The sequence below is a fragment of the Schistocerca cancellata genome, chromosome 10, assembly GCF_023864275.1.
Source record: "Schistocerca cancellata isolate TAMUIC-IGC-003103 chromosome 10, iqSchCanc2.1, whole genome shotgun sequence".
NCBI classification, from domain to species: Eukaryota; Metazoa; Arthropoda; class Insecta; order Orthoptera; family Acrididae; genus Schistocerca; species Schistocerca cancellata.
The window spans coordinates 35,494,497-35,520,729 of NC_064635.1; the positions used below are offsets into that span (position 1 = coordinate 35,494,497).

At 41.6% G+C, this 26,233-nt stretch overlaps 1 protein-coding gene across 1 annotated transcript; it reads right to left on the reverse strand.

The window, feature by feature from the left end:
- Positions 1-3: 3 nt before the first annotated feature.
- Positions 4-25,856, reverse strand: LOC126106804 (uncharacterized). The gene is made up of 8 exons (XM_049913195.1): positions 25,822-25,856; positions 15,370-15,446; positions 13,749-13,839; positions 11,614-11,705; positions 11,158-11,284; positions 7,108-7,199; positions 2,419-2,557; positions 4-539 (listed from the first exon to the last, which is right to left on the reverse strand). Exons 2-8 carry the CDS (start codon positions 15,442-15,444, stop codon positions 436-438), a joined length of 720 nt encoding a protein of 239 aa, XP_049769152.1. The 5' UTR covers positions 15,445-15,446; positions 25,822-25,856; the 3' UTR covers positions 4-435.
- Positions 25,857-26,233: the final 377 nt, after the last annotated feature.

The window sequence follows — 26,233 nt, forward strand, 5'->3', positions numbered from 1 at the left end:
ATGTGGTGGTAGAAATGCACATAATCAAAGTAAATAGGTATATATTTTCGAGCACATTCAATAGCGAAAAGTGAACAGTTGCTCATTAGCTGCAACAGGCGAGGCTTTAAAGTTTAGTGGAAAAAAGTTCGAAATGAATTAATGTACTCTGCAGTGATTTCTGGAATTATTCATGAAATTCTCTCTTTGTGAAAATGGGAACAGCATGATCAGTAAGAGGTACATAGTTCTCGAAATGTTGACACTGTTTGTAGTAAGTGTTGTAGCTGGATTCTAGATGCACTGTCAGGGCCAATGATGTTATCTGATAACTTTGCTTCCTCCAATATTCGCAGATGTGTCCACAAGAAAAAACCTGAGTCAGAAGCAACTTCACCAGTGACACACCTCACATAAGTAATGTTGACTGAACCTGTCAACTGTAATCACCTCACATCACATCCCAGCAGTCTCGATGTCTGTCAGCTTGGCAGGGCGTGGTCTCTCACACAGAGTTCGAAAGTAGCTGTACACGACTCGCAGGAAGTAGATGTTGAGCACTGGCGGAAGAAAAAAGTGAGAATTACACAGAGGGTATAGGCAGATGTTCAGCAAATCAAATATGAAGTGGTATTGCTAAGAAACGTATCACAGGTTCTAGATACGAGAATCAAAGGTTTTGTTTAGATTGAAACACACTGTATCACTCTATAGAATGGCAGATGATTCATTCACTCATAGGTCGTGCCAGGTATACAGTAACAGAAGACAAAGAAATATAACCTGCAGACTGTATTAACACCAAACTTTTGCTACACTATTCTGAGTTTTTTTATCTTCATGCCAGCTAAATTTAGTCGAGTAGACTAGAAATATTCCTGATACTCTTGACAAAGTTGCTGTCTCCTCAGTTGCCGCGCGGGATTAAAACATGGTCCAAATGGCTCTGAGCACTATGGGACTCAACTGCTCTGGTCATCAGTCCCCTAGAACTTAGAACTACTTAAACCTAACTAACCTAAGGACATCACACACATCCATGCCCGAGGCAGGATTCTAACCTGCGACCGTAGCGGTCGTGCGGTTCCAGACTGTAGCGCCTTCAACCGCTCGGCCACTCCGGCCGGCCCGCGCGGGATTAGCCGAGCGGTCTGAGGCGCTGCAGTCATGGGCTGAGCGGCTGGTCCCGGCGGAGGTTCAAGTCCTACCTCGGGCATGGGTGTGTGTGTTTGTGTTTAGGATAATTTAGGTTAAGTAGTGTGTAAGTTTAGGGACTGATGACCTTGGCCCCATAAGATTTCACACACATTTGAACATTTTGTCTCCTCAGTTATACTATCTAAATAACTACTCTTTATATTCTATTGACAGCTAACTAGTCAGTAGTTCGTGCTGCAGTTCGGCAGTATTGTTTGTGTGTGAATGTTAATGGTGACAATTTCAAACACCTACAGTGATATCTTTACGTTTGACCTTAAGCTACACTTTCACAAAAAATGAGACAAATCCGTCAATTTGTTTGCAAGTTATGGACTTTTAAACAGTGGATACATTTTTTTGGACCCCTATGTATAAGAAGTGTTAAAAGAACGGATTCGCAAAATTACATGTCAATATCCCAAACTTCTGTTTGCTGCAGAATCCTTGAACAAATTTTCAGTTCGAATATAACAAGCTTTCTTGAGGCTCAGGGGATTATGTCCACGAATCAGCGTGGTTTCATTGGAAGAATTTTAGGAAAGAGTGCTTCACCTGTAAAGGAGACCGTATATAGACGCCGTTGCGGCCTATTCGTGAGTACCGCTCGAGTATTTGGGATCCATACGAGGTCGGGTTGATGGAAGATATCGAAGCAGTTCAGAAGCGGGCTGCTAGATTTGTTGCCGGTAGCTTTGAAGAATGAGTATGTGTTACAGAGATGCTTCGGAAACTTGAAATCACTGGAGGCAGTGCGACCCTCTTTCCGAAAAACACTATTGACCAAATTTAGAGAACCGGCATTTGAAGCTGACTGCCTAACGATTCTACTGACGCGAAAGGACCGCGAAGGTAAGATACGAAAAATTAGGGCTCATACGGAGACACGCAGATAGTCGTTTTTCTCTCTGTCTACTTGCGAGTGGAACAGGAAGGGAAATGACTAGTTACCCTCCGCCACACACCGTACGGTAGCTTGCGGAGTATCTATGTCGATGTAGATCTGATGATAAATCGCTAGGTGGTTCGAAACTGGTAATGGGACATTAAAAATTGAAGAACAAAACCAAAGGGGACTGGTTGCAATAATTTTGAGAAGCATTTATTCGATTGTTTATAGTACCACAGGCTGGAATGAAAGAATAGAGTAATTCTGGTGGCGGTTAGTGACTTTTGCACCAGTCTGTATAATAATAATAATAATAATAGTATGTATAGTCTGTATAATTATCGTATACTTACACAAAAGCAAGAAGGTTAAAGCGACAATAAAAAGGCCGTATGAACCCGCCGCCATGAAGACGACCACACAAATCACGATCGCTACTGCGGTGCCCAGGGTTTCAAGAACGATCCATGGAAGAAGCATGCTAGCCTTTTCCTGAAATGGAAAAGGAAAATCTGATCTTACTTAGCTTTCTTAGTTAGCCTTCTACCGCCGACCAGTGTGTCAGCAGTGCGCAAGTAGCAGCAAGTGGCTTATTTAGCGTTCATATAAGTGTAGTAGTCAAGTTGAAAAATTTGTTTGAGTGTTCTTTGTGCAATTGTTTAGTTAAATCCGTCAAATCATTGTGTAGTTTCGTAATTAGCAGCGGCAGATTTGCATTTTAATATCTGTGACGTGTAAAGTCGCGTAGTCGTCTGTCATTTGTTTATTTCCTTCAAATAGTCTTTGTATGTTACTGACGGTACAGTTAGTTTTCTGCCGCCGAGCAGTGTGTCAGCAGTGCGCAAGTAGCAACATTACTGCATTTACTGGGCAGTCTTGTATTTTAATAACCGTTTAAATTGTGTGTCGAATTGTTTTTGCTCTCTGTAGATTATTTCAGACGTTCTTTGCACAACAGTATTTAGCATGGATAGGGACTGCGACTGCTGTGTTCGGATGCGGGCTGAGTTGGCATCCCTTCGCTCCCTGCTTCAGGCAGTTTTGGCTTCGGTCACGCATCTTAAGGCTGTTGCCACTGGGCATCACTGTGGGGGTCCGAATGGGGGTTTGTCGCGGACGGCCAGCTCGTCCCACGCATCCCCCGATCGGACTATGTCTGTGGCTGCCCGGGATACTGCCCGCATTAAGGATGAACCCTCACCCCTGGTACAGTGGGAGGTCGTCTCGAGGTGTGGCAGGGGGGGAAAGCCATTCCGGAGGGCTGAACGGAAGGCCTCTCCAGTTTGTCTGACGAACCAGTTTCAGGCTCTGTCTCCGGCTGACACTGATCTTCGGCCGGACATGGCTGCTTGTCCTGTTCCAGAGGTTGCCCCTCAGTCTGCAAGATCCGGGCGGTCGCAGAGGGTGGGCTTACTGGTAGTTGGGAGCTCCAACGTCAGGCGCGTAATGGGGCCCCTTAGGGATATGGCAGCAAGAGAGGGGAAGAAAACCAATGTGCACTCTGTGTGCATACCGGGGGGGAGTCATTCCAGATGTGGAAAGGGTCCTTCCGGATGCCATGAAGGGTACAGGGTGCACCCATCTGCAGGTTGTCGCTCATGTCGGCACCAATGATGTGTGTCGCTATGGATCGGAGGAAATCCTCTCTGGCTTCCGGCGGTTATCTGATTTGGTGAAGACTGCCAGTCTCGCTAGCGGGATGAAAGCAGAGCTCACCATCTGCAGCATCGTCGACAGGACTGACTGCGGACCTTTGGTACAGAGCCGAGTGGAGGGTCTGAATCAGAGGCTGAGAAGGTTCTGCTACCGTGTGGGCTGCAGATTCCTCGACTTGCGCCATAGGGTGGTGGGGTTTCGGGTTCCGCTGGATAGATCAGGAGTCCACTACACACAGCAGGCGGTTACACGGGTAGCAGGGGTTGTGTGGCGTGGACTGGGCGGTTTTTTAGGTTAGATGGCCTCGGGCAAGTACAGAAAGGGCAACAGCCTCAAAGGGTGCGGGGCAAAGTCAGGACATGCGGGGACCAAGCAGCAATCGGTATTGTAATTGTAAACTGTCGAAGCTGCGTTGGTAAAGTACCGGAACTTCAAGCGCTGATAGAAAGCATCGAAGCTGAAATCGTTATAGGTACGGAAAGCTGGCTGAAGCCAGAGATAAATTCTGCCGACATTTTTACAAAGGCACAGACGGTGTTAAGAAAGGATAGATTGCATGCAACCGGTGGTGGCGTGTTTTTCGCTGTTAGTAGTAGTTTATCGTGTAGTGAGGTAGAAGTGGATAGTTCCTGTGAATTATTATGGATGGAGGTTGTACGCAACAACCGAGCTAGGATAATAATTGGCTCCTTTTACCGAACTCCCGACTCAGCAGCATTAGTGGCAAAACAACTGAGAGAAAATCTGGAATAAATTTCACATAAATTTCCTTAACATGTTACAGTCTTAGGTGGAGATTTCAATTTAACAGATATAGACTGGGACACTTCGAGTTTAGGACAGGTGGTAGGGACAGAGCATCGAGTGGCATTGTACTGAGTGCATTATCCGAAAATTACCTCGAGCAATTAAACAGAGAACCGACTCGTGGAGATAACATCTTGGACCCACCGATAACAAACAGACCCGAACTTTTCGACTCTGTAAGTGCAGAACAGGGAATCAGTGATCATAAGTCCGTTGCAGCATCCCTGAATATGGAAGTAAATAGGAATATAAAAAAAGGGAGGAAGGTTTATCTGTTAAGCAAGACTAATAGGAGACAGATTTCAGACTACCTAACAGATCAAAACAAAAATTTCTGTTCCGACACTGACAATGTTGAGTGTTTATGGAAAAAGTTCAAGGCATTCGTAAAAGCGTTTTATACAGGTACATGCCGAGTAAAACTGTGAGGGACGGGAAAAACCCAACGTGGTACAACAACAAAGTTAGGAAACAACTGCGAAAGCAAAAAGAGAGCTTCACTCCAAGTTTAAACGCAGCCAAAACCTCTCAGACAAACGGAAGCTAAACGATGTCAAAGTTAGCGTAAGGTGTGCTATGCGTGAAGCGTTCAGTGAATTCAAAAGTAAAATTCTATGTATCGTCTTGAGAGAAAATCCTAGGAAGTTCTGGTCTTACGTTAAATCAGTAAGTGGCTCAAAACAGCATATCTAGACACTCTGGGATGATGATGGCATTGAAACAGAGGATGACACGCGTGAAGGTAACACCTTTTTCCGAAGCTGTTTCACAGAGGAAGACCGCACTGCAGGTCCTTCTCCAAATCCTCGCACGAACGAAAAAATAACTGACATCGAAATAAGTGCCCAAGGAATAGAAAAGCAACTGAAATCACTCAACAGAGGAAAGTCTACTGGACCTGACGGGATACCAATTCGATTCTACACAGAGTACGCGAAAGAACTTCCCCCCCCCCCCCCCTTCTAACAGCCGTGTACCACAAGTCTCTAGAGGAACGGAAAGTTCCAAATGATTGGAAAAGAGCACAGGTAGTCCCAGTATTTAAGAAGGGTCCTCGGGCAGATGCGCAAAACTATAGACCTATATCTCTGACGTCGATCTGTTGTAGAATTTTAGAACATGTTTTTTGCTCGCGTATTATGTCATTTCTGGAAACCCAGAATCTACTCTGTAGGAATCAACATGGATTCCGGAAACAGCGATCGTGTGAGACCCAGCTCGCTTTATTTGTTCATGAGATTAGATACAGGCTCCCAGGTAGATGCCATTTTCCTTGACTTCCGGAAGGCGTTCGATACAGTTCCGCACTGTCGCCTGATCAACAAAGTAAGAGCCTACGGAACATCAGACCAGCTGTGTGGCTGGATTGAAGAGTTTTTAGCAAACAGAACACAGCATGTCGTTCTCAATGGAGAGACGTCTAGAGACGTTAAAGTAACCTCTGGCGTGCCACAGGGGAGTGGTATGGGACCATTGCTTTTCACAATATATATAAATGACCTAGTAGATAGTGTCGGAAGTTCCATGCGGCTTTTCGCGGATGATGCTGTAGTATACAGAGAAGTTGCAACATTAGAAAATTGCAGCGAAATGCAGGAAGATCTGCAGCGGATAGGCACTTGGGGCAAGGAGTGGCAACTGACCCTTAACATAGACAATGTATTGCGAATACATAGAAAGAAGGATCCTTTATTGTATGTTTATATGATAGCGGATCAAACACTGGTAGCAGTTACTTATGTAAAATATCTGGGAGTATGCGTACAGAACGATTTGAAGTGGAATGATCATATAAAATTGTTTGGTAAGGTGGGTGCATGCAAAACACTCGTTCGACCTATACTTGAGTATTGCTCATCAGTTTGGGATCCGTACCAGGTCGGGTTGACAGAGGAGACAGAGAAGATCCAAAGAACAGCGGCGCGTTTTGTCACAGGGCTATTTGGTAAGCGTGACAGCGTTACGGAGATGTTTAGCAAACTCGAGTGGCGGACTCTGCAGGAGAGGCGCTCTCCATCGCGGTGTAGCTTGCTGTCCAGGTTTCGAAAGGGTGCGTTTCTGGATGAGGTATCGAATATATTGCTTCCCCCTACTTATACCTCCCGAGGAGATCACGAATGTAAAATTAGAGAGATTCCAGCGCGCACGAAGGCTTTCCGGCAGTTGTTCCTCCCGCGAACCATACGCGACTGGAACAAGAAAGGGAGGTAATGACAGTGGCACGTAAAGTGCCCTCCGCCACACACCGTTGGGTGGCTTGCGGAGTATAAATTTAGATGTAGCTGTATATATTAGCTTCTTTAATTAAATAAACGTTGTGTTGTGAGCACTATGTATCTGCTGTCCTCAAAACAAATTCCCCTGACTTCAGCTGATAAAAATAGTCATTTCTACGTAACTGACAAAATGTACTTCTTACCAAAATCAGATACTGTACAGTAAATAGTAACAATAATAATATAGGTAAAACAGTCTCAGTATTTCATTTGAAATATCAGGAATGAAATTAAAGGTTATGAAAAGATAATTTTGTTCAGTTTCTGATCAACAAAGTGTATTTCTGAAGTAACACACTTTACCTGCGTGGCTCCAACGAGGACAATTATGCTACACACAGTGTGGATAATGCCCCACACTAGACTTATGATTACTTCCAGTTTAGTATCTGCAACTGAAACAGGAAAATTATTACTTGACTTTCCATAACTAAGGTATGTATACAAAAGACATTGAAGAAATCACATTGTACTTGAATACCTGCTGCCTCTCCATATGTCTCCTTACACATTCGTGTGTTTAGGTTATTAATGGTGTACTGAGGGGCAGGCAAATTAACTCAATAAAGGCATTGAATGAGCTCCCTACCACACATGAGCTTATAAATGTCTCTGTACAACTAATTTGCTGCTTTAGCTCTGTCATTATAAATTATTAATGTTGTTATCGAAACTGAATAGAAAGAGAAACCGGGCAGTATTAGTCTCAGAAAGAGGACTAAGAAAGCAACTGCTTCCTCGGGATAAAGCAAGACCAAGCAGTCAATGAGGCAGATGACTGATGGCCAGAAATAACATTAAAGAATTTTCAAAGGCACATCGCTACCAAAGACCGCTGAAACTCTTAGAATTACGAAACAGAAATGTGTTTTAATAAAGTGACTGAATTAATTTTATTTGCTCTCTGAAAATAGTTGACTGCGTAAAAAAACAAAAAACAAAACAAAAAAACCTTGGTTTATTTACTTTTGCAAAGCATGTGGAACGTGTTACCTTTGGCTAAGTGGGTGAAGTGCAGTTAAATTAACGTCATTAGAAAACATTCGTTTAGTTCGCCAGAATACTGTGTGCACGAACAATCAACCAACGGACAATGAATAATAATAATAATAATAATAATAATAATAATAATCCCAGAGCAAAAGCAAACAAACAAAGAACAACACACACCAATTAAGCAATCAGAGGAAAAAGAAATCTTAAAGCAGCCACCAGAACAAGCACAAATAGAACACGAAGTGACACAAATGTTAGATATAGAAGAAAAATTTCAGCTGACATATATAGAATACAAAGACACAAATACAGACATTAGACCATTCTTGCATAGACCACCAAATAACCCAGAAGTCGAAACAACAATAAAAACTATCAACACAATCATAGACAACAAAATAGATGAAAATACAACTATGGAAGAGTTACAGCTACTGGTTTTTTTAGGTGCACTCACTACACTAAATATACACACCAAGCAGAGATCAAAACAAACCAACACACAGAAGAAACCCACAAAACCAGCATGGCAGCACAGGCTACAGATCAGAATAGAAAAACTGAGAAAAGACATCGGACAGCTAACACAATTTATAAGAAATGAAATATCAGACAAAAAACACAAAAAGATTAGGTAAAATCTCACAACAAGAAGCGATAGAGCAATTAGACGAAAAGAAGCAGAAATTACAAGCATTGGCCAAACGACTTAGAAGATACAAAAAAAGTAAAAATATAAGGAAACTAAACCAAACATTCAAGACAAACCAAAAGAAATTTCACCAGATAGTAGATAACACACACATTAAAATAGACAATCCACCAAACATAACAGACATCATACACTTCTGGAGCAACATATGGTCAAACCCGGTACAACATAATAGGCATGCACGGTGGATACAAGCAGAAACGGACACATACAAGATGATACCACAAATGCCTGAAGTGATAATTTTGCAACATGAAGTCACCCGAGCAATTAATTCTAATCGCAATTGGAAAGCCCCTGGAAATGATAAAATAGCAAATTTCTGGCTAAAGAAATTCACTTCAACACATTCACATCTAACTAAATTATTTAACAGTTGCATTGTAGACCCGTACACATTCCCTGATGCACTTACACATGGAATAACTTATCTGAAACCTTAAGATCAAGCAGACACAGCAAACCCAGCTAAATATCGCCCCATAACATGCCTACCAACAATATACAAAATATTAACTTCAGTCATTACACAGAAATTAATATCACATACAACACAGAACAAAATTATAAATGAAGAACCAAAAGGCTGTTGCAAAGGAGCACGAGGATGTAAAGAGCAACTGATAATAGATGCAGAAATGAATATCAAGCTAAAACTAAACAAAGGTCGTTACACTACGCATACATCGATTACCAAAAAGCTTTTGATAGTGTACCCCATTCATGGTTACTATAAATATTGGAAATATACAAAGTAGATCCTAAATTGATACAGTTCCTAAACATAGTAATGAAAAATTAGAAAACCACACTTAATATCCAAACAAATCCAAATACTATCACATCACAGCCAATACAGATTAAGCGTGGAATCTAACAAGGAGACTCATTAAGTCCTTTCTGGTTCTGCCTTGCTCTGAACCCACTATCCAACATGCTAAATAATACAAATTATGGATACAATATTACTGGAACATACCAACACAAAATCACACATTTGCTATACATGGATGATCTAAAACTACTGGCAGCAACAAACCAACAACTCAACCAATTACTAAAGATAACAGAAGTATTCAGCAATGATATAAATATGGCTTTTGGAACAGACAAATATAAGAAAAATAGCATAGTCAAGGGAAAACACACTAAACAAGAAGATTACATATTGGATAACCACAGCGACTGCATAGAAGCGATGAAAAAAACAGATGCCTATAAATATCTAGGATACAGACAAAAAATAGGAATAGATAATACAAATATTGAAGAAGAACTAAAAGAAAAATATAGACCAAGACTAACAAAAATACTGAAAACAGAATCGACAGCAAGAAACAAGACAAAAGCTATAAATACTTACGCTATACCAATAGTGACCTACTCATTTGGAGTAGTGAAATGGAGTAACACAGACCTAGAAGCGCTCGGTACACTTACATGATCACAATGCCACAAATATAGAATACATCACATACATTCAGCAACAGAAAGATTCACCTTAAGCAGAAAGGAAGGAGGAATGGGATTAATCGACATTAAAAACCTACATTATGGACAGGTAGACAATTTAAGAAAATTCTTTATATTACGAGCAGAAACTAGCAAAATACATAAAGCAATCACTCATATAAATACATCGGCTACACCATTGCAATTTCATAACCACTTCTACAACCCTTTAGAGCACATAACATCAACAGATACGAAGAAAGTAAGTTGGAAAAAGGAAACACTACATGGCAAGCACGCGTATCATCTAACACAGCCACACATCGATCAAGACGCATCCAACAAATGCTACGAAAAGGCAATATATACAGTGAGACGGAAGGATTCATGATTGCAATACAGGATCAAACAATAAACACCAGATATTACAGCAAGCATATTATTAAAGATCCCAATACCACAACAGATAAATGCAGACTTTGCAAACAACAAATAAAAACAGTAGATCACATCACAAGCGGATGTACAATACTAGCAGATACAGAATACCTCAGAAGACATGACAATGTAGCAAAAATAATACATCAACAACTTACCATACAACATAAACTAATAAAACAACACGTTCCCACATACAAGTATGCACCACAAAATGTACTGGAGAATGATGAATACAAATTATACTGGAACAGAGCCATTACAACAGATAAAACCACACCACATAACAAACCTGACATCATACTCACCAATAAAAAGAAGAAATTAACACAACTAATCGAAATATCCATATCCAATACAACAAATATACAGAAGAAAACGGGAGAAAAAATTGAAAAATACGTCCAACTGGCTGAGGAAGTCAAGGACATGTGGCATCAGGATAAAGTTGACATTATACCAATTATATTATCAACTACAGGAGTAGTACCACACAATATCCACCAGTACATCAACGCAATACAGCTGCATCCAAACGTATATATACAACTACAGAAATCTGTAATTATTGATACTTGTTCAATTACCAGAAAGTTCCTAAATGCAATGTAACATATAACGTACAGTTAAAAGGAAGTCACGCTTGATCAAGGCCCGCGTCACTTTCCATTTTTAACCAGACATAACGTCTGAGAAAGGAAAGAAAATAATAATAATAATTAGATGTATAGTCTGAATAATAATCCTCTACTTACACACAAGCAAGAAGATAATAACGCTGTATGAACTTGCCGCAATGAAGACGACCATACAAATTACGATCGCTGCTACGGTGCCTAGAGTTTCCACAATGATCCATGGAAGAAGCTTGCTAGCCTTTTCCTGAAATGTAAAAGGAAAATCTCATCTTACTGGTATATATATTTGCTTCTTTAATTATATAAATGTTGTGTTGTGAGTACAATGTATTTGCTGTCCTCAAAACAAAATCCCCTAACTTCAGCTAATAAAAATAATCATTTGTACGGAACTGACAAAATGTGCTTCTTACCAAAATCAGATACTGTACAGTAAATAGTAACAATAATAATATACGTAAAAAAGTCTCAGTATTTCATTTGAAATATCAGGAATGAAATTAAAGGTTACGAAAAGATAATTTTGTTCAGTTTCTGATCAACAAAGTGTATTTCTGAAGTATCACATTTTACCTGCGTGAATCCAACGAGGAGAAATACGCTGCACACAGCATGGATAACGCCACACACGAGACCTGTGATTAGTTCCAGTTTAGTATCTGCAACTGAAACAGGAAAACTATTACTTGACTTTCCATAACTATGGTATGGAAGAAGTCACATTGTAAATTAATACCTGTAGCGCCTCCATATTTCTCCTTACACAAGCGTGTGTTTAGGTTATTAATGGTGTACTGAGGGCAGGCAAATTAACTCAATAAAGGCACTGAATGAGGTCCTTAACACACATGGCCTCGAAAATGTCTCTGTACAACTAATTTGCTGCTTTAGCTCTGTCATTATAAATTATTAATGTGGTTCCACCCCTCAGTCTGTAAAAACGGAACTAGTTGGTTCGCTTTCTTGTCCGTCTGCCCAACTGTTAAGGACAATTTTCCCTCAGGAAAAGTTAATTGCATCAAGGTAAACTCCAGGGTACTTACTAAGGTACAGGAACCCGTGACGATGTAAAAATTTTAAGTTTCTAAGTCAATGCAATCAAATGATATGGCCATTTGCGTCACATATTTTGATACTAGAACACTCGCTCATCAAGCCTATCTGATGCTTCCCGTTGTCCTATAGCCACGTAATTACACAAAAATCAAGGTTTCACATTATAGGTAAAATAAAAAATCTGAAACTTGTTAAATTGCTATTATATCATATAAAAATATCTTTTGCCATTGGAACACGCATTTCATTCATCATCCGTCACAAGCATAATGGGCGAACATTCCTGCATGCAAACAAAAGACGTCACTTGTAGTCATGTCTTAGTACGTAAATAAAAAATGTTTTGTTAAACCTTCTCTCCTGACATAAAAATGTCCACTGCTAGTTTCCTCTTGTATATCCAGGCTAGTCTGAGGAACTGTTATAGAGAATTTGGTATGGTCTTGGAATTCCCAGGATCAATATTCTACCAGTAGCGATATCGATTGCAGGCAAAAATCATGGGGGTTCTCAATTCCCATGATGGACGAACTAACGAAATTTTGTACAGAACCCTCAGTGTGCTAGCCCTACTCACACTTGGCCATTTTTTTCCTTCTTCATTATGTCAGCTCTTTTTTATGATTAACTACCCACGTAGCTAGCGAAAGAAACGAAATGTAAAGATAAGTTGGGGAAGGAGAACGAAAAAGACATGTATTACTAACGAAAGTTCAATGAAGTATTATATATGACTTTCGCGATAACAGCTCACCCTTCTACTCGTTATTGTCATTGCAGCATAAATGTTGAACATTTCATTCGAGAAAACGTGACAGATAAGACGAAACGCTTCCGAATCAATGATTATGTCTGCCTCTCAATTCTGCTTAGATGAAGAACAAATACACAGAGAAGTAGAGTTAATTTGAAAATAAAAGCATTAAAACTTTCAAATAGGTCCAAAACTGGAGAATAAAATATGTTCGTTCAGGTGTATTAAGACTAAATGCAAAAAAGAAAATAATTTTTAGCTGCATACAATTCACCTCTTGTCAAAGCGCAGAGTTTAACAAAAGCCAAGGTGATGTCCAAAAGTCTAAAATAGTATCAATCATGCCATTATAAATTATGCTGAAAGAGAAAAAAATAGAAAAAGAGGGACAAGAACTTCGAAAAAATGCTGAGAGGAGAAAGTAAAAGGCGATAAGCTTTAGGAACAATCTGTGAAAAGAAAACTTAAAATAGAAGACCTCAAACTCTATTAAACCAAAACTGTGCGCCAGCTACGAGGTGGAAAAAAAGAAAGAAATCTTTTGCGCCAGTTGCGGTGAGAATTTTGAACACTGTTGAACGCGGTGTCAGCAACAAGGGCACAAGCCATTTTGTAACTATGCAGGCTCAGTATCTCATCTTTCTGATCATTATTCAAGCTTGATGATTGCGCGGTTTTAACCTCCACCAACTCCGGCCTTACCTGACAAGTTGGCCCAGACTGCGCAAATGTAAACTTCGTAAAAAAAAATCGCTAAAACAAATAATTTATAGTTAGAGTTGTCATAAAACTGGTAAATCAGACTACTAGATAAAGTGCACATTGACGAATTCTTTACTTGTTATAGAGTAAAATTGGTCTTTCCACAGCAAAAAGTATATGAAGTGTGCATTCTTACCCATCTCTTCCGCCTTAACCTCATCGCCATCGACGTACTGATGGGTCTCCAAATTGTACGCTGTTGTTGCTATCTGCACACGGCTCGAAACCTGCAATGCAAAAAAAGAAAGACATTTCCACTTAAACTTGGTTCCGGGTTATGCGTGATATACAGGGTGTTACAAAAAGGTAAAGCCAAACTTTCCGGAAACATTCCTCACACACAAATAAAGAAAAAATGTTATGTGGACATGTGTCCGGAAACGCTTAATTTCCATGTTACAGCTCATTTTCCGTGTTCTTCCAGCTACGCTCAATGGAGCGCGTTATCATGATTTCATACGGGATACTCTACCTAGGCTGCTAGAACATGTGCCTTTACAAGTACGACACAACATGTGGTTCATGCACGATGGAGCACCTGCACATTTCAGTCGAAGTATTCGTACGCTTCTCAACAACAGATTCGGTGACCGATGGATTGGTAGAGGCGGACCAATTTCATGGCCTCCGCGCTTTCCTGACCTCAACCCTCTCTACTTTCATTTATGGGGGCATTTGGAAGCTCTTGTCTACGCAACTCCCGTACCAAATGTACAGACTCTTCGTGCTCGTATTGTGGACGGCTGTGATACAATACGCCATTCTCCAGGGCTGCATCAGCGCATCAGGGATTCCGTGCGACGGAGGGTGGATGCGTAGATGCATGTGTCCTCGCTAACGGAGGACATTTTGAACATTTCCTGTAACAAAGTGTGTGAAGTCACGCTGGTACGTTCTGTTGCTGTGTGTTTGCATTCCATGATTAATGTGATTTGAAGAGAAGTAATAAAATGAGCTCTAACATGGAAAGTAAGCGTTTCCGGACACATGTCCACATAACATATTTTCTTTCTTTGTGTCTGAGGAATGTTTCCTGAAACTTTGGCCGTACCTTTTTGTAACACTCTGTATTTTAAGGGGACCACACCCTGCCTATCTAACCCATGTTAATTTAGGCAAGTATTTTACCCATTTCTGAAAAAAAATATTTGATGCAGGACCTTAATATTTTTACTGTATGTTACATGATGCTAATAGTCAGCTGTACTAAAATCTACTTTATCCATTTTATAGTTTTTAAGAAATACCTTTAAATTTATTAACAAAAAATATTAAGTTTTTTCTGCAGAAAATATTTTTTTGTGAACTTTCTGATGGGGGGAATATGAAATGGAGTAATATGGAAGAATTTAAAACAAAGACTGGACAGTGGAACGTCAAAGTGAACAATTACCTACCGAAAAAAAATCCTATGGACAGAACTACACAGAAAAAAGGACTGGATGGTGGTATATGTGCTGTAGCATCCAGGAATAACTGACTGGGTGCAGTGATAGGGAATGGTAGTGGGAAAATATAGTAGGACCATGTAAAGAGTAAAATAGCCAAATTAGGTTATGTGGAATGTTGGGTGCAGTAACCACGTAGAAGCAAAAGATAGAACAGCACAAAACCAGTGAAATGCTTGTTACGTTAGAAAACATAAAAAAGAGCATGAGGGGAAATTAGAGTTCACTTTTTATGTACAACATCCGGGTGAAGTTGTCAATGCAAGGAAGCCACAATAATTTAATTACTATAATTTCTCGTGTACTCACCAGATAAAAGACGGCAATGCTGATGGTGACTGTCTTCAGGGAGCACCCACAGGAACACTGGGTTAGAATTTCCATCTCTGCAACAAAATGGTTCAAATGGCTCAGAGCACTATGGGACTTAACATCTGAGGTCATCAGTCCCCTAGAACTTAGAACTACTTAAACCTAACTAACCTAAGGACATCACACACATCCATGCCCGAGGCAAGATTCGAACCTCCGACCGTTGTGGTCGCACGGTTCCAGACTGAAGCGCCTAGAACCGCTCGGCCACAGCGGCCGGCCCATCTCTGCAACACTTTTTGGTTTTGTGTCTGGGAAGTTGCTCTGTAACAAAGGATCGATGGCCACGTTTTATTCAGAAACTTGTAGCGGTCAGGGAACTGATGGCCATTTTTTTATGGGAGTTGGTGGGCAGCATTGAAAATACACTCTTGGCCATTAAAATTGCTACACCACGAAGATGACCGGCGTTGGCTGGTGAAACGTTGTTGTGATGCCTCGTGTAAGAGGGAGAAATGCGTACCACCACGTTTCCGACTTTGATAAAGGTCGGATTGTAGCCTATCGCGATTGCGGTTCATCGTATCGCGACATTGCTGCTTGTTAGCAGGATGGAATCGATGGGTTCCGGAGGGTAATACGGAACGCCGTGCTGGATCCCAACGGTCTCGTATCACTAGCAGACGAGATGACAGGCATCTTATCCGCATGGCTGTAACTGATCGTGCAGCCACGTCTCGATACCTGAGTCGACAGATGGGGACGTTTGCAAGACAAGAACCATCTGCACGAACAGTTCGACGACGTTTGCAGCAGCATGGACTATCAGCTCGGAGACCATGGCTGCGGTTACCCTTGACGCTGCATCACAGACAGGAGCGCCTGCGATGGTGTACTCAACGACGAACCTGGGTGCACGAATGGCAAAACGTCATTTTTTCGGATGAATCCAGGTTATGTTTACAGCATCGTGATGGTCGCATCCGTGTTTGGCGACATCGCGGTGAACGCACACTGGAAGCGGGTAATCGTCATCGCCATACTAGCGTATCACCCGGCGTGATGGTATGGGGTGCCATTGGTTACACGTCTCGGTCACCTCTTGTTCGCATTGACGGTACTTTGAGCAGTGGACATTACATTTCAGATGTGCTACGACCCGTGGCTCTACCCTTCATTCGATCCCTGCGAAACCCCTACATTTCAGCAGGAATAAGCACGACCTCATTTCGCAGGTCCTTTACTGGCCTTTCTGCATACAGAAAATGTTCGACTGCTGCCCTGGCCAGCACATTCTCCAGATCTCTCACCAACTGAAAACGTCTGGTCAACGGTGGCCGAGCAACTGGCTAGTCACAATACGCCAGTCACTGCTGTTGATGAACTCTGGTATCGTGTTGAAGCTGCTTGGCTATCTGTATCTGTACACGCCATCCAAGCTCTGTTTGACTCAATGCCCAGGCGTATCAAGGCCGTTATTACGGACAGAGGTGGTTGTTCTGGGTACTGATTTCTCAGGATTTATGCACCCAAATTGATTGAAAATGTAGTCACACGTGAGTTCTAGTATAATATATTTATCGAATGGATACCCGTTTATCGTCTGTATTTCTTCTTGGTGTAGCATTTTTAATGGCCAGTAGTGTACATGTGCTCTGTGCCTTCAACTGGACTGCCTAGCATGTGACTGGTTTACTTTTATCGACCTATTACTTGCACTTCTCTGGATGAGAATTGTGTTGCATGTAAGTAAGCCACCATAGCATGTGTAAGCCAAGTTTGTACTCGTCGCCCACACATTTTTATATCTGCTGCACTGCAAGTCGCATGGAAGAACTCCGTGCCGTGCCCCCTACGAGGAATGGTCGGCGTGGTCCTGAAATTGATGAGGCGTGTGCAGCGAAGGTCAGAGTGAGTCGAGTGGGTCTCCAAGGAGGAGTGTATGGGGCGCGAGGTTCTGGCTTGCGAAGTGGGGAGCTGTTTTTGAAAGCCACGAACCACTGCAGTCGGACGGTGGGGTTTCAACCGTCTGTTTCTGATGAATTTTTGTGCGAGAGAGCACAACAGTGAACAGCGCGCGCGATTTGTGGTGGTTGTCTAAGCAGTGTGGGGAACACTGTGAGCGTTCAGCGGCAGTGAGTTACTGGGCAATGTATTGTGGTTGTACACCACTTTTCGTTTGGTAGGTAGTGTGAGAGAATTACATTTGTAATGGGGCATATCGTCTGAAGTTACAGGGTTATTACAAATGTTTGAAGCGATTTCACAGCTCTACAATAACTTTATTATTTGAGATATTTTCACAATGCTTTGCACACACATACAGAAACTCAAAAAGTTTTTTTAGGCATTCACAAATGTTCGATATGTGCCCCTTTAGTGATTCGACAGACATCAAGCCGATAATCAAGTTCCTCCCACACTCGGCGCAGCATGTCCCCATCAATGAGAACGAAAGCTTCGTTGATGCGAGCTCGCAGTTCTGGCACGTTTCCTGGTAGAGGAGGTTTAAACACTGCATCTTTCACATAACCCCACAGAAAGAAATCGCATGGGGTTAAGTCGGCAGAGCGTGGAGGCCATGACATGAATTGCTGATCATGATCTCCACCACGATCGATCCATCGGTTTTCCAATCTCCTGTTTAAGAAATGCCGAACATCATGATGGAAGTGCGGTGGAGCACCATCCTGTTGCAAGATGAAGTCGGCGCTGTCGGTCTCCAGTTGTGGCATGAGCCAATTTTCCGCGGGCTTCGCGTGAAACTTACACCCCGCGTTCAACCGTTTCTTCGCTCACTGCAGGCCGACCCGTTGATTTCCCCTTACAGAGGCATCCAGAAGCTTTAAACTGCGCATACCATCGCCGAATGGAGTTAGCAGTTGGTGGATCTTTGTTGAACTTCGTCCTGAAGTGTCGTTGCACTGTTATGACTGACTCATGTGAGTGCATTTCAAGCACGACATACGCTTTCACGGCTCCTGTCGCCATTTTGTCTCACTGCGCTCTCGAGTGCTCTGACGGCAGAAACCTGAAGTGCGGCTTCAGCCGAACAAAACTTTGAGTTTTTCTACGTATCTGTAGTGTGTCGTGACCATATGTCAATGAATGGAGCTACAGTGAATTTATGAAATCGCTTCAATCATTTGTAATAGCCCTGTATATTCTGAATTTGATTAGTCTTATCGGCCTGACTTGCCACCTGTAATTTGAACGGACTTCGTCGCCCACTTTGGAATATACGGTGGACCATTACAGTGATTCAGACATCGTGCTTACATTGTGTTGCATCTTGAAAGTGCGATGCTAGTGTGTCGTTCGAGTTTAGCTATTTCATCACTCCTCTGAGTGTTCGCTAACATGAATGAGTTATTCGCTGGCTTTGAATGGCTGTGGGAGAGAGGGTTTTTTGGCAAAGAAATACATCCCATAGGATAGTTTTGGCTGAACAGCTATCCGTTTCACTTAGCTATGTATGATTTTTTTCATTTCTAACCAATAAAAAACGATTCATTGCGTTTTTTTTAAAAAAAAAGAAAAGCTTAAGGGGTGTAGGACGTCAAACGGGCCGACTTGGAGCAGGAGAGGCATCACAGTATATTTTAATTTCCAGTGTCTATCCTTTTACAAATAAATTCATAAAACTTTGTCAGAATCACCAGGAGGGATTCAGGATTCACACCCATTGCAGTGGAAGTTCGAAAATATAACAAAACAATTTTTTTTTACGCGCGAAATTTCATCATTTCTTCACTTACTAATCGCTGCATTTGTTGCTATAGGTACACTGTTCTTCATAAGTAAGAGAGATTCTTCTATAAATTTTGCACAGCATACATATCATACTTAAAGGTGTATGAAAGTCTAGAATTTATTTAAATTATGAAAAAACGAGTGAGCTGTTATATTTTAAACTTCATGTTTAGAAAAAACACAAATTTTATAGTTAATTACCTCAATTTTTACCACAGTTTTAATAGATTTGGAAAATTCGAGAGTTTCATACACCTTTAACTATGGTTTGTATGCTGTGCAAAATTCATCGAAGAATCTCTCTTACTTATGAAGGAAAGTGTACCTATAGCAACAAATGCTGCCATTAGTAAGTGAAAAAATGATGAAATTTCACACGTAAAAAAATTAATTCGTTATGTTTTCGAACTTCCACTGCTATGAGTGTGAATTCTGAATCCTTCCTGGTCATGCTGACAGTTTTATGAATTTATTTGTAAAATTAGAGGCAGTGGAAACTGAAATGTCCTGTGGTACCTCCCCTACTCCAAGTCGGCTCGTTTGACGTCCTATCCCCCTTAATTTCGTCAGTGTTTGTTCAGAATTGAACTTAGAGCAATACTTCTGCTTATTTCAGCACATCATACTCACACTTAATTCGGAGTGGTTCTTGCAACATTACACGACAAAACTATTAACGAGAGTTTTTCTTAATTTTCAGTTTTTATTATTGCATACTTTAAATAAATAATGTAAATTTTGAGATAACACATAAAAACAAGATTATGCTTCTCAGTAGTTTATTATTCGTTGCGTAAATCGTTCACCGTGTGATAGATTAAGCTTTTGAGTAAGTTTGTCTTTATAATACGATCGTTTCTTAACTTTACCTAAGTGATATGATCGTGTTATAAGTTTGATTACGTAATACAAACTATTTACATACGTTATTAGCATAAACTTCACACGGCATATAATATTTCGTTCGGCATCGTATTTATGTTAACTGTTATTTTGTGCACTGTGTTAAACATTTCTGGTAATTTTTCATATATTAGCGTGTGCAGTCTCATGTGTATACGAATAAAATTTGTGTAGCTGTGAAACAGAAAAGCGACAAAAAATTAAACAAAATTAAAAGAAAATATTAAAAATAAAACACGAAAAATAAAATAAAGAAAATCCCCTGGGCGTGTGAGCTTGATGTGCTCTGAGGACACTAGTCCAATATAACTGGACGCGTACAACCACAACAGGCAGATAGCTATCGAGGGGCCAGACTCAAGCAACATGGTTCGAAATACAATAAAGGAACCTATACCGGATCAGCCATCTGTTGCCCAGCTATGGCGGTCTAATGCCAAAATTGTGGCAGAGTAAAACTTGTGACCCAGAATGAAAAATGCTCCTATCTCAGCACAAAAAAGGCGAATAAGTTCTGGGCAGAGTATTAGTTTGTTTTTTTTTCCTTACGAGTTAACCGCACTTCCCCAACTCACTGAGGTCTCTTAGCTGCTAGGTGTTGGCACACATGCATTTGCAATTTATGGGCTAAAGTCCCTGCTCCTGCGCTCAAAATCCAGAAGACTCGCGCGCCATAGTAAACAATACGTATGGCTGAAGAACAAACACGTAATAGCTAAAAAAAAAATTCTGGGGCGATGGATAAAATTTCTGATGGTGGATACGCTCCTGGTGGGGAGCTAAAAAACTTTTTTGATTTTTTGGTTGGTGGTCGTTGATTTTTCTCCACAGGGGGGTTATTTCTCCCCCAAAATCATCCCCTATTACATGTACAGAGAGGGATGTAAGAACAAATAGACACAAATGTATGTTATTCTAGAGAGTGGGAGGCATCTACAATGCAAAGCATCGGAGAGTGGGGGTTCTTATATACCAGGAAGTATTCTACATCTACATTTATACTCCGCAAGCCACCCAACGGTGTGTGGCGGAGGGCACTTTACGTGCCACTGTCATTACCTCCCTTTCATGTCCCAGTAGCGTATGGTTCGCGGGAAGAACGACTGCCGGAAAGCCTCCGTGCGCGCTCGAATCTCTCTAATTTTACATTCGTGATCTGCTCGGGAGGTATAAGTAGGGTGAAGCAATATATTCGATACCTCATCCAGAAACGCTCCCTCTCGAAACCTGGACTGCAAGCTACACCGCGATGCAGAGCGCCTCTCTTGCAGTGACTGCCACTCGAGTTTGCCAAATATCTCCGTAACGCTGTCATGCTTACCAAATAACCCTGTGACGAAATGCGCCGCTCTTCTTTGGATCTTCTCTATCTCCCCGACCTGGTAAGATAGATCGAACGAGTGTTTTGTAAGCCGCCTCCTTTGTTGATGGACTACATTTTCTCTTACCAACAATTAATTTTATATGATCATTCCACTTCAAATCTTTCCGTGCGCATACTCCCAGATATTTTACAGAAGTAACTGCTACCAGTGTTTGTTCCGCTATCATATAATCATACGATAAAGGATCCTTCTTTCTATGTATTCGCAATACATTACATTTGTCTATGTTAAGGGTCAGTTGCTACTCCCTGCACCAAGTACCTATCCGCTGCAGATCTTCCTGCATTTCGCTGCAATTTTCTAATGTTGCAACTTCTCTGTATACTACAGCATCATCCGTGAAAAGCCGCATGGAACTTCCGACACTATCTACTAGGTCATTTATACATATTGTGAAAAACAATGGTCCCACAACACTCCCCTGTGGCACGCCAGAGGTTGCTTTAACGTCTGTACACGTCTCTCCATTGAGAACGACATGCTGTGTTCTGTTTGCTAAAAACTCTTCAATCCAGCCACACAGCTGGTCTGATATTCCGTAGGCTCTTACTTTGTTTATCAGGCGACTGTGCGGAACTGTATAGAACGCCTTCCGGAAGTCAAGGAAAATGGCAGCTACCTGTGAGCCTGTATCTAATCTCATGAACAAATAAAGCGAGTTGGTTCTCACACGATCGCTGTTTCCGGAATCCATGTTGATTCCTACAGAGTAGATTCTGGGTTTCCAGAAATGACATAATACGCGAGCAAAAAACATGTTCTAAAATTCTACAACAGATCGATGTCAGAGATATAGGCCTGTAGTTTCGCGCGTTGCTCTACGACCCTCCTTGAAAACTGGGACTATTTGTGTTCTTTTCCAATCATTTGGAACCTTCCGTTCATCTAGAGACTTGCGGTACACGGCTGTTACAAGGGGGGCAAGTTCTTTCGCGTACGATTATAAAATGACTTTTAACGTAGTAATATGAATATTTACTTATGTGTTTGAAGAGAGAGAGATTGATTTTTGATTGAGATTTTTACTTTAAGTCGTAACTGGTACCTGAATTTTGGTTGCTGCCTCCTTGAATGATCAGCTTCTGCACCAGTTGGTGACGTATTACAATTTGGAGGAATTATTGTTCTTTAAGGTTTAAAATACGACTCTGTTGGCTACGTGGCCGTATTGCGGGTAGCTTTGAGCCCAAGTCTTCGTAGCTTTTCATACCTAAGGGACCACTGTTGGTAACTAAATAAGATCAAACAGCAATTTGCTCTTCGTGAGAAAAGGAGATTACTTGGCACACAAATTTCCTTCAAACTACACGTCCTGCTACATCAAAATTGGTCAGTGGAGTTCAGCACCATACTATTGTACAAGAACATAATCCATTTACTGTAATTAAGAAACTATGAGAGGCTGTTACTTATTGAATGGAAACTATAGAGAATGCGTTTCTTTTCCTGTATTTTAGTGAACTTTCTACACTTACATTTCTGTCGATTGATAGACGGCGACGACAATGAAGTTCTCCTCCTTTTCCAAAAACAAGATATTTCTATTCTTCACTTCCAGAAAATTTGTATGCATAAATGTTTGCCAACTCTTACGCATACTTTACTCGGTTTTATGACTAAAATATCAATTTTCATTAAATGTAACAATACTTTCTAAGCAACGGCCTAGCAACACGTGCTCTTGTGCTCTTTCCACAAGATACAGATTAACAGTTCTCTCTCTCTTTTTTTTAATAATAAATCAATTCTTTTTTTTTTTAGAGTCCATACTCAAAGATTCACAACTACTATCGTTGCAGGGATTGCGCGCTAAAGAGTTTGTTGCTGTCCAACTGCGCTTCACTTCACTTCAAGTACTTTTTGGTTCAAATTTACATACATTACTGAGCTTCTCAGAATAAAATCAAACACAAATTAGTTTAAAAAAAAGGGAGTAGGCTCACATAGCATTACAGGATGCATGCGTTCTAAAGTTTAATGACACGTTGTGTCATATTGCACGACATGACAAGTGCCAGTAAGGAAGGTCGCAGTTCCTAGTAATAGACGGCAAATCATCCAGTAAAACTGAAGTGATATCAGGTGTTCCCCAGTGAAGCGTCCTGGGACCTCTGCTGTTCCTGATCTATATAAATGACCTGGGTGACAGCCGGCCGCGGTGGCCGTGCGGTTCTGGCGCTGCAGTCCGGAACCGCGGGACTGCTACGGTCGCAGGTTCGAATCCTGCCTCGGGCATGGGTGTGTGTGATGTCCTTAGGTTAGTTAGGTTTAAGCAGTTCTAAGTTCTAGGGGACTTATGACCTAAGATGTTGAGTCCCATAGTGCTCAGAGCCATTTGAACCATTTTTGAACCTGGGTGACAATCTGAGCAGTTCTCTTAGGTTGTTCGCAGATGATCCTGTAATTTACCGTCTAGTAAGGTCATCCGACGACCAGTATCAGTTGCAAAGCGATTTAGAAAAGATTGCTGTATGGTGTGGCAGGTGGCAGTTGACGCTAAATAACGAAAAGTGTGAGGTGATCCACATGAGTTCCAAAAGAAATCCGTTGGAATTCGATTACTCGATAAATAGTACAATTCTCAAGGCTGTCAACTCAACTAAGTACCTGGGTGTTAAAATTACGAACAACTTCAGTTGGAAAGACCACATAGATTATATTGTGGGAAAGGCGAGCCAAAGGTTGCGTTTCATTGGCAGGACACTTAGAAGATGCAACAAGTCCACTAAAGAGACAGCTTACACTACACTCGTTCGTCCTCTGTTAGAATATTGCTGCGCAGTGTGGGCTCCTTACCAGGTGGGATTGACGGAGGACATCGAAAGGGTGCAAAAAAAAGGGCAGCTCGTTTTGTATTATCACGTAATAGGGGAGAGAGAGTGGCAGATATGATACGCGAATTGGGATGGAAGTCTTCACAGCAAAGACGTTTTTCGTCGCGGCGAGATCTATTTACGAAATTTCAGTGACCAACTTTCTCTTCCGAATGCGAACATATTTTGTTGAGCCCAACCTACATAGGCAGGAACGATCATCAAAATAAAATAAGAGAAATCAGAGCTTGAACAGAAAGGTTTAGGTGTTCGTTTTTTCCGCAAGCAGTTCGGGAGTGGAATGGTATAGAGATAGTATGATTGTGGTTCGATGAACCCTCTGCCAAGCACTTAAATGTGAATTGCAGAGTAATCATGTAGATGTAGATGTAGATATGACATGATGGCATGTGTGGTGTTACACAACATGTCATGTATCGTGTTAGTTTAATTGACACGATGCAATATATTACATGACATGGGTACCAATACTAACTAGCAAAAAATCGCAAATCTATCAAGATGTTTTGATCTAAATGTATCAGAGGTTGGCAGATAAGTCGAAAGGCGACTTCCCTTCTTATACACTCCTCTCTCTGCCCATGAAATATTCGCCTTTTTGTGTTACGATAGGAACATTTTTCACTCTCGTATAACGTGTAATGCACAAAGGGGCGGATGCGGCCACTACTATTCGATTACACCATTGGTGACATAAAGCAGAACAATCGCATAAAAAAAAAAAACAGGTGAAACTTCCTGGCAGATTAAAACTGTGTGCCGGACAGAGACTCGAACTCAGGACTTTTGCTTTTCGCGGGCAAGTGCTCTACCGACTGAGCTACCCAAGCACGACTCACACCCCGTCCTCACAGCTTTAATTCCGCCAGTACCTCATCTGCTACCTTCCAAACTTCACAGAAGCTCTCCTGTGAACCTTGAAGTTTGGAAGGTAGGAGGAGAGGTACTGGCGGAATTAAAGCTGTAAGGACGGGGTGTGAGTCGTGCTTGGGTAGCTCAGGCGGTAGAGCACTTGCCCGCGAAAAGCAAAGGTCCTGAGTTCGAGTCTCTGTTCGGCACAAAGTTTTAATCCTCCAGGAAGTTTCATATCAGCGCACACTCCGCTGTAGATTGAAAATTTCATTCTAAAAAAAAAAAAAAACAGATTTTTGAAACGTAGGTGCCAGACTGAGAATCATGGAGAAATTCAATTCGACCACGAAAGAAATGGTCTACAAAACAATCGCTCCGTCGACAAATGATCGTTAAGCAGGCGCTAGAATCGCACAGAGCCCTTCACCCAACACTACAGTGGCAAGCGCTGCAGGGGAGGCATTGCGCATCACGACGATGTTTATCAGTGCGCATACGTTGCAAGAAGTGGCCGGCAACATGTTACTTGCTACCACGAACGTCTCTCGCGAAATGGCCGTGATGAGAAAAATGAGAGAAATTGTAGCTCATACGGAGGATTAACGTCTTGTTTTATCACGTGCCGTTCGCGTATGTAACAGGAAAGAGGAAAGCCGCCTACGGCCGCGCTATGTGTTAGATGTAGAGCAGACGAGTAGAACGCCTCCAGAGCGAGTACTTACGCGGATCGCTGACGCACACTGCCGCCCCCACCGCGCCGCCGCTTCCTCTTATCGACATTTCCTGCGCACCCGTTAGGCCACGCCTAGAGGGACTGTACCTGATTGGCTCACACATCTGATTTCCTGCTTCCTCTGTTTCCGCGTTTTCCGACATGACGGTTACCAGGTATTTGTCCGGACGCAGCTGGACTCGGTGTAATATTTTTCTTTCTTTCTTTATTCTCTCTAACATTCTGCGTGGTGTCTGTCTGTTCTAAGTCGTGTCTCCCTGCCACTTTCGCGCAACGACGCTCTGAGCGTGTTTTTTTTAGGGAATTGACTAGTTTGAACCTGGGACCTGTTGCTGGTAAGGAGACGCCAGACCACACATGACATGTAGAGTTCAGAAGAGTTCAGTGAGACTAACGATGAT